This window comes from Eutrigla gurnardus (assembly GCF_963514095.1).
Source record: "Eutrigla gurnardus genome assembly, chromosome: 2".
NCBI classification, from domain to species: domain Eukaryota; kingdom Metazoa; phylum Chordata; class Actinopteri; order Perciformes; family Triglidae; genus Eutrigla; species Eutrigla gurnardus.
In genome coordinates, this window is record NC_139916.1 from 22,855,315 (window position 1) to 22,865,232 (window position 9,918).

Sequence of the window (9,918 nt, forward strand, 5' to 3'; positions counted from 1 at the left end):
CTCTCTCTCCTGTTTTTTATAATATCGGCATTGTTATTATTATGATAAGCACGCACAGCGCGTGATGAGCGTGGTGGGAGCGGCGGCGCTGCTTCTGTCATCGGGTTGTCAAGTGACGGAACTTGCACTGAACCTCCCCTAACGCATTAAAGGAGAGGAGAGGAGCTCATTTGATTGGTGAAGATCTGAATCGGCTGTATTAATCCCAGTCCACGCTTCGTCTCCTCCTCGTCTCCCACTCACGCCTTCTTCTCCTCCCTCTTTCCCACTTGCGCGGGTGGGCGAGACGGGAGGTGTGCCTGCGCGAGCCTGCGCGGTGCACGAAACTTGCAAAGTCCAGGCGGACACAACCCGTCGGCGTGGCGCAGGTGCGCTGAGAGCTGACTGCGCCTGGTCTACGAAACTAGGGCCCTATGTGTCCTTGGGAAGGATTACACCTGTATCTGTGGTGGGGTCCTACCAGCTATGTCAGCCTGGAGGTTATTCTATGATGCTAAACTGACACACACACACACACACACACACACACACACACACACACACACACACACATAGGAAACACACACAAAGTTGTTTGATGCTAAAGGGGGCACTGTGTGTTTTATGCCAGTTCCTGAGGTGGTGGGGGGCCACCGGCTGACAGCTACAGTAATAGAACTGAGCCCTTGGGTGGAGTATGAGTTTCGAGTCCTGGCAAGCAACACCATCGGGACCGGCGAGCCCAGCAAGCCATCTAAACAAGCAAGGACAAAGGGGACCTGTATGTACTGCATGAGAATAAAAAAAAACTTCCCTAATGCCTCTATCGTAAAAGTATGTCATGTCTGTTTATTATTTCCTTCCAAAACTAATGTGATTTATTTCTTTATTTCCTTAAAGGAATACTTCAACATTATTGCTCAGGGTTAGATAAGAAGATTGAAACTCCTCTCCTGTCTGTCTGTCTGCCTGTCTGTCTGTTACAGCTTTGATGCTTCACTTCGCTTCGCACAAAGACTGGAAATCTGCTAGCCTGACAAAACTATAAACCCCTAAAAAACTATACGTTTAATTTTTTTGCATTTCACTAACAAACAAAACATATTAATGAGTCAGCTTTAAAAGCTGGTAGGTGCATTTTATTCACCCTGGGAAGAGTTAGGCTAGCTATTCCACATGGTTTACACTCTACCAGCTGTAGCTTAATGTATTATGTGGTATCAATCTTCTCACCTAACTCTTTGCAAGCATAATGCTTGAAATATCAAGCAATCCCTGAATTAAAGTTCCAGACATTTCTATTTTTGTTACTTCAAAATGCAAATTTTATGTTGGGAGTGGCCACTTCAAGAAATTAGAATTCTTTACAAATTCAAATCTAAAAAAAATGATAACAAATTATAGATCTCTAAATGAAATCCTATATGAAATGTTAAATTATGTTGCTTAAATCTCTGTACATCTCTAAAAAGTGGCTATGCACCCAGAGAGAGCTGGATTCAACCTGGTTAGGTCCTCTGTGTGTCTTTGTGTCTTGCCCCATTGGTGTCTTCCGGTGTAAGAGGAATCACAGGCTGGTTTTGTCTGCAAATGTTTGCTGATATCTTACAGGATTTCTGCATGTTGAAGTTCAACCATGTCAAAAAGTTATTTCTTGGGAGTAGAGACATGGAAACTGATTGCATGTGCCTTTTCAGTGTTGTGTAAAGTCAACAGGGCTAAGCTGATCTGTCTTCTTCCTCCAGCTCCGAAGGTCACACCAGCTAACGTGAACGGAGGCGGTGGCAGTCGCTCCGAATTAGTCATCACATGGGAGGTAAGCAAGCTTGCTCAGGATCCTCTCACCCATGGAGGAGGGCGCCAGACGTCATTATTCTCTGTGGATCTGGGACTGTGTTTCATTAATAACAGCTGAACTCCTTAATGTATGGCATTTCATTTTTAAGAACAGAGAGGCAATAACTGCTGCTGTCACCCTAGGGGTGAGACAAATGCCTTTGAGGTTTCAATAAGATAATTAAACTCAATGGTTGGTGCCGCAACTTTTTTTTCAAACTGTTTTCCCTGTCTGTCTTTCTTTCTTTTTTCTTTCCTTCAAAGCCCCTGCGTATCCATCCAGCTCCAAAAGCTTATATTAATTCAGGCTGCTCAAAATCATCAGCCCCCACTGTGAAACGTTTCACAGAATCAGTGTTGATGTTTCAATATGTAGGAGTTCAATTAAAGTCTAACTTCTGCTTAGCAAAGTCACAATTCTGCCTCAGCGCTGAAAGTTCCTGAGGCATTTTCCTTTGGACATAAAAGCAGAGGTGCAGTGTTACATTTTTAATTTTGACTTGTGCTTACAAGTTAAACGCTAATTCTTAAAACCTGTAGCGTGGCTGAAAATGGAATCCTAAATGAAATGTTAAATTATGTTACTTAAATTCATTGTGTTTTAGAGCTGAAGCTGAATCCTATCACTCTCCTTCACCTGTTTACACTGTTTCATGAGTTTATGATTCATAATAGAGTATTTCATAATTATAAAATATTTTTGTATTCATTATTAAATCTGCTTCAAGCAATAGCACTACAATGAATAAGCCAGCCCACTACAGTTACGAACCGTTTTTCTTATTTTACTGCAAATTTAATGATTAATTGATTAATCATTTTACCATTTACATTTTTCATTTGTTTTCAATAAGACATTTAATACAATTATATGCATTAACTGGTTGTTTTTCTTAAGTTCAGTTTAATCTTTATAGACGTATGTAAAAGCCTGTACACACTTGGATACTCAACACAAAAATGTGAGATACTAACATGCAAATATTTCACATCAAACTGCTACATACTGACAGCAATGCAAATTTGCAGCAGTTGCAACAAGTTTTTACTAAAAGGTTTCAATAAATTTGCACAGGCAGTGGACAAACTACCAGAATCTTATTGAGGCAAAGCAGCATCTGGCAGTCTGTCTGAGGTCAATTGTTGTATAGCCTAAGTTACTGTGATTTTTTTTTAATTGAGTTTCCCTTTAGCAAAATGCTAAGTGAATTTGAGTTCCCTCTGGTAAACAGTTACAGTGTACGCAGTATGTCTAGGTCTTTTATTGTGAAAGGTAAGAATAGGAGGAGTCAATCTAGTAGGCAGGATTGTCCACGTTTTTTGTTCACTAATGTACATTTTGAGTATGTCTGTTCCACACAATGGTTGATGCCTAAAAAGTATATCGCTGTTTTTCAACGTAATATTCCTTTTCTGGGTGAAAGTATTACTTGCACACAGAAAAACGTCCCTGGTGTGGAAAGGTCTGAAAAATGTTTGTGAATGAAACAAACAAGTATCAAGAGCAGAAATGTAAACACAGATTAAGATGCAGTGATTAATAATTATGAGGAACACAAAGAACCCCTGTGGGACACCACAACTAAATGACACCATACAAATCCATCCATTTATATTTACAAATACTTTTCAATCATTAATATAATAAGAGAGCAGTTTGTAAATGAGTCCACTGAAGTCATAATGTGATAACATAATAAGAATAATATTATGGAAGTTTGTGATAAATACGCACAGTAAAAAATGAGGCTCACTAAAGAAGCTGAATCCATACTGATACTAACCAAGGTTTGTAGTATCTAACAGGGCTGACACAGTGCTTTTTATATGTATTTATAAGTATGTATCTATTAGTGGTCCAGAGTGAAGAGGCTGGGTTTATCCACTAGAAACAGGTTTGCAGCTATAAATGTATGATGCCAATATCAGTCTGGACAACGGCTGAGTTTATAGTATCATGCTGAGTGCACTGTACTGTGTAATGGATGTGTCTAATAATAGTTATTGTGTACAGCACGTTATTTTTGAGGCAGAGCATTACCTAAAAAAGTTGAAAGCCACGTCTTTCATCTTAGCGTTTAGTCTTTAATTTTGTATATGTATTGCACTTGAATTGATCATTTGAGAGTTTTAAATAATGATTTTAACCAAATAATTACATTGAAATTAGGTTTTGTTTTCCTTTTAAAGTGCTTAAAATGTATTAATCTTCCTGCAGCCAGTTCCAGAGGAGCTGCAGAACGGGCCGGATTTCGGCTATGTCGTGGCCTTTCGACCTCACGGTGCCACGGGATGGATGCAGGCCGCCGTACCGTCCGCTGAAGCATCCAAATACGTCTTTAAAAACGAGAGCATCCAGCCCTTCTCGCCTTTCCACGTGAAGGTCGGGGTTTACAACAATGAGGGGGAAGGCCCGTTTGGACCTGTTACCACTATCTACTCTGCTGAGGAAGGTGTGTGTCATTTCATGTCATAGACAACATGTGATGCTGTAGCCCTACACACTGTGACACCATTAATGTGCAGTGGCATGCCAACATCTGTCCAGGGTTTAACAGTGGCAGCAGTGATCTTGCAGCCAGCGTTCTTCTATCAGCACTTGCAGACATCTTGCCCATACTTCCCAACTTCTGTTGCCCAAATGAAATGGCTTTGAAACACTTTTGATGTATCCACTTTGAGGGGTCATCAAAGCTCTGTATTACTTCTAAGTCTTTATGCATTAACTCCAGAACCTGGCCGAGCTCCCACCAGGGTCCGTGCCAAGAGCCTCTCCGCGTCCGAGATTGAAGTTACTTGGAAAGCTCTGCCCTGGAATGCCAGCAAAAAAAGAGTACTGGGCTATGAGGTGAGCTACAATGAGATACCTTGTGGGTGTGCTTCCTCTTGGATTCAAATGTGCGTGTGTGAGCACATTGCAACTAATGCTGTTGAATCTTGTTCTCTTCTATTATTGATGAGTGTTTCAGGCTCATGCACCTTGGGCATAGGAGATAATAGCTTGCTGCATGCATAATGGTCCAGCCTAGTCCCATGCCTGTGGGTTTAGTGGTGTTTCTCTTGTTGTTTCCTAAGTACTGTAACCACCCTGATTAGCGTACTGATGCAATACTCCAAGGAATATAACGTTTAGCTTCTAATCCACACAACAAAGCAGTTTCAGACACTGGCTTTGCGCTCAGTGCGTTCTTGTCATTTTAATTCTGCTCATTATTGAAATCCAAGATGTGAACAAAGCTGCTGTTTTCATCCATGGATTGCTTAAAGTGCCAGAAATGATAAATTGTTGACCACCAAAGTCAACAGAGGAGCAGGGCCTCAGCAAAACCATTCCCATGAGGAAAAAATATTATATTTGTGCTGTCAGGCATGCCCTGACAAGCGGAGCGGGGTGACAAAGAAAATCTGTTATCAGTGGAAGATGATGGCAGGGGATTTTTGAGGATCCTTTTCTTTGTTTTCCCGTTTGCATTTTTGACCTCACTCTTTACACAACTTGACATAACCATGACACATTTCTGATGAGCAAAGGAGCAGACCAGTTCACATCTTCCATCCAGTTGAGTTCACCCTGTTGCCAGTTTGCACTTCATCGACGGTGTGTAACAGAAAGCTTTTTAGGTGTCTGCCACGTTTTTTTTTTTAGTTCAAGTCTGTGATTCTGCCCTTTTGCTTTACAGCTGAGGTACTGGAGCAAAAGTGAAAGGGAAGACACTGCGAGTGTACAAAAGACTGTAGGAAATCAAACCTCTACTATTATCCGCGGTGTTAAAGGCAGCACCACGTATTACATCACAATGAGGGCGTATAACACTGCTGGAACGGGGCCTCCCAGCACCACAGTCAATGTGACCACCAAAAAACCACGTAAGTATCAGATCTTATTATAACTCTCTGCTACAGCTTCAGCTTTTCATTGAGGTGAATAATGTGTTTGTCTGTTCTCAGCACCCAGTCAGCCACCAGTTAAAGTAATGTGGAACACATCAAACTCCAAGATCATATTGAACTGGGAGCAGGTCAAGGCTCTTGAGAATGAATCAGAGGTCACTGGTTACAAAGTAAGCCAATCGCTTGGCTTTTATCCTATACATTGTGTTTGTTGTTTTCGCTTTACTCTTGACTTCCACCATTCGTCCTTTAGGTGCTGTACAAGAAGAATCAACACAGCCGCCCCAACGTCATGGAAACCAACACGACCTCTGTGGAGCTTGCCTTGCCCATTGATGAGGATTATATCATCCAGATAAAGCCATTTGGAGAGGGAGGGGAAGGCAGCAGTAGCAGGCAGATCACCATCCCAAGGATACCAGGTCAGTGGAGAGATAGTTAGAGCCTCCCTCGTGGCTGAGCTGAATAATCCACTCCCCTGCTGCTCTCTTGCCAGAACAGATTAGTTATCATCATCTCCAAAGGAACAGAGAGAGTGAGGAAAATAATGTGCGACATGAGACATTTGTGTAATTATGGCCTCTACGTGACACCATAATGCAAGTATTGCATGAAAAGTTGAGCACTTTATTATCATCATCTCCGCCAGGAAATATTATGCTATCGCTTGCGTGTGAGTGAGTGAGTGAGTGAGTGAGTGAGTGAGTGAGTGAGTGAGTGAGTGAGTGAGTGACCCCCAGCTGCCAGAGACACGGAGGGGAATACCTTATAATGTACAGTATGTCTATGCACTGCGCTGTGACCAGATATACAATTCTTCATCAATGTCATGTCTACACATGCAGTCTATTGTTAATAAATGGACTTGTAGTAACCACTTTAAGTCACGGTTACACCTGTGAGGTGGAGCTTAGCACCTGCACAGACCCGTTGCAGACATCTATATTAGATAGATTAAAATTAGAACTTTTTTTGTGTGTGAAAAACTATATTCAGCTCGTAATCGCTAAAGCAGTTTGAGAGGCGACCGAGTATAGAAATGAAATCTGTTTATTCCCCCCCCAGCGGACAGACTAACAGCCTCGTTCTTCCTTATACCTTTTCAGGCCCCAACGCGGTCGGCTCAGCATCCAAGGTCTCCACTCTATCAGCCCTCAGTACAATAGCACTGTCTTTCACAGCGCGGACATCTTTATGACAAACAGCTCTCAGCAGACGTTGCATCTGATGTGGAGACAGCTCGCCGGCAAAAACAGCCCACTCTGGTGTAACTACATCCATTCATTTAGATTTTAGGGGCAGGAAGGAAGTTAAAAAAAACACAACACCATTGAGATGACAGGGAAGAGTCCCCTTGAGCACCCAGGCTAAGTAAAGGAGATTGAGCGATGTCGTGACTATGTTGTTACCAAAGCAGCTTTCATAAGAAAAAGAAAATAATGGGAAAAAGTCTTATATGCATCTTTTTGTATGACATGTTGAGCTTTTATAGATTTTTTTTTTTTCCTTAATCAATTGGAAGTCAGTCTGGGCTTACTGGGGCGAGATCAATTAAGTGCATGGCAAATAACATCATAAAATGTTCCAGTCTGGAGGTTAAGAATGTGATTTGACAGTGCACCTTTGACCGTCAAAAATATGGGGATACTTGTAACTTTGGACCACAGTAGTTTCTTTTCTTCAAGTGAATGAACTATTAACTGTTACATGTTACATATCTGCATTTCTGTTTCTGCAATATTTCACACGTTTCACTCGAAGGACCTCATCGACATGGGGTCATGGGGACATTGGTCATCTTACCAGCCATCTTTAGCTTTTTCACACTAGATTTTGCTAAGGAAGTAGAAGAATAGTAAACAAACAATTTTAACTGGCACTCATTTGTCAAAGCTGTCTTACTGCAATACACACAAACCATATGTACATGGAGGTATGAGTCATCATAATCATTCCTCCTGTCTACAGCTCAATATCATTTAGAATAGATTATAGCACTAGCCTACCAATACCAGTACTCTTAAAGTGATTCCGTACCAAGAATACTTAATTGTATGTTTTACCTACTTCAGTCAATCTATCGTGAAAGGAAACATTCAGTGATGTAAAATGTCAGCACCATTCATGTATTTTTATCAGATGCCACAGCCATGTGGTATAGACATAATTTCAAACTTTTTGGCGGCATCTAGGCATGCTGATCTACTCACTCTGTCAAATACTCCGTGCTGGACTTCACCACAGACTGTGTGGGTTGTAGCTGCCGTAGTAGTAGGCCAATCACACATCGCATCAAATTGAAGAACGCTTGAGGCTGTGAGCAAAATCACAAAAATATTTTTTTCTAGATCTGGGCACAATACGGATTGAATGCAGATATCTCTTGACTGAAGACATTTCAATACTACTGGGTACTGGGGTTTTTTTAAGGTATCATGTGCCAATACATAGCCCTAATGTAGTTCATACTGGCCCTTTGCATGTGAAATACCCTGATACAGAGAGCTAGAGAGGCTGTAGCAGTCTGAGTTAGCTAAATCAAGGAGGTCTCCTCCTTTCAGTTTTTTCATATGAAACCCTCTTTTTGTTCTTTCAAATGTTTCCTTGCAGATGGTCAGCAGAGGGATACAATACATTTGTTGCTAGAATTATACACTGACAATAAACTTTTAGTACTAATCTGCGTACAAATATACCCACTTAATTTTTCAGACTGAACAATGCTGAAGGCCCTTTCTTACATCAAAAGTACGATTAGAAGGGATCACTAGACAGACGGAATGATTACAGTGAATCATCATACATATGGCATGAGAAAAACTTAAACCTTTAACATGCTGGATTGTAACACATTTGCATGCCACATGTTTGGTGCCAATCCTCCCTGGGAAGGTGACCAATAACTCCTAAGAAGTCGATGGTGTCCTTAAAGCCATCCATGTGATAGTTACTGACCTTGTTAACGGAAATAGCACCATGCTGTTTTGGAGAGCATCTCCCCTGGGTTCCTCTACCTTGGCTATTGTACTACACTGGTGATCGGACCCCTGTGGCTGTCTTATGCTCTTCATTCTTTCAGTCAGCCCTGTGTCTAGAGCTATTCTTTGCCTTCTGTGTGCCTCATCATATGTTCAAAATCCTCAGGTCCTTAAAGAGCCTTAACTTATCATATGTATATCAAAAACATTAAAAACATAGGACAACGAAGCAGCCGCGGTGATGTTTACATGCTGCTGTGTTGATAGATACCGTTTGTGATTGGGGTGGGGGGTGGGGGTGGGGTGCAGCATCCTTTGTGCAATGCTGAGGATACCAAGGTTAGTTTGAATGGCATTCTGCTGTCGCATGGGATATTGGCAATATATGAGGCCTGGTGCATTTTTCTAGGTGTGTATTCTTATTAAAAGACAATGCTGCTGATCTTTTCCTTTTCCCATTGTCTCCTGATGCCATGTGCGACCGCTGTGCTACAGATGTACAGTGCAGCCTGTATGTAGCTTGTAATCCAGTTAAGTAGTTTGTACTTTGAAGAGAAGTGTACTGTAGGCTACTGGGTCTTGCTCAGAATCATGCATCAAGAAATGTGTAATATACTGTTTTGTACACTTCAAATCATTTATATAAAAAGAACCTTTCTAAAGAGATGATTTACTTGGTTTTTATGTAATGACTCTGTTTCATACTGTAGCTAACTGTTGCTCAGCATGACTGTACTTTGTCCTCTCTCTTCTGTCCATTTGCAAACCGGCTGAATGGCTTTGGCAACATGCGAGGTTCATGCATCTGAGAGGTTTGTGTATGTGTACCATGGAATCTGAACCATGAAGCCCCATGTCTATGCTTCTGTCTCAGTCAGCCCCTCAGAGATGTACTGGCTCCACTGTCCATATACACTCCACATGAGGGTTTCCTCTGTTGCTGTTTGTTGTTTATACTGTGTTAATAAAGATTATTGATTTATAGAACAATGTTAAGCTCTGTTGGTCCATCCGTCAATACATATGGCTTATATGAGAACTGACATATGGGAAGATTCTTCCTCTGGGCTTGCCATTTGGTCAGACTACAATTGAATTGATAAAACATCTTGAGTCAGCAGTCAGTTGAGGGGGGTAGATATATATATTTACTATTCTTTAAAAGTACACTCCAATGATTTAGTATGACACTTGTCAAAACTGAAGCAATAAAGGGCAAGACATTCCAACTTTT

At 41.3% G+C, this 9,918-nt stretch overlaps 1 protein-coding gene across 1 annotated transcript in view; it reads left to right on the forward strand.

The window, feature by feature from the left end:
- cntn4 (contactin 4) overlaps positions 1 to 9,676 on the forward strand; it is a 148,559-nt gene extending 138,883 nt beyond the window's left edge. Inside the window, exons 16-23 of the mRNA XM_084024040.1 lie at positions 611 to 760; positions 1,725 to 1,795; positions 4,034 to 4,268; positions 4,548 to 4,663; positions 5,496 to 5,682; positions 5,764 to 5,876; positions 5,960 to 6,128; positions 6,813 to 9,676. Coding sequence (XP_083880166.1) covers positions 611 to 760; positions 1,725 to 1,795; positions 4,034 to 4,268; positions 4,548 to 4,663; positions 5,496 to 5,682; positions 5,764 to 5,876; positions 5,960 to 6,128; positions 6,813 to 6,904 — 1,133 coding nt within the window. The 3' untranslated portion in view covers positions 6,905 to 9,676. The remainder of the gene's footprint in view (positions 1 to 610; positions 761 to 1,724; positions 1,796 to 4,033; positions 4,269 to 4,547; positions 4,664 to 5,495; positions 5,683 to 5,763; positions 5,877 to 5,959; positions 6,129 to 6,812) is intronic.
- Positions 9,677 to 9,918: the final 242 nt, after the last annotated feature.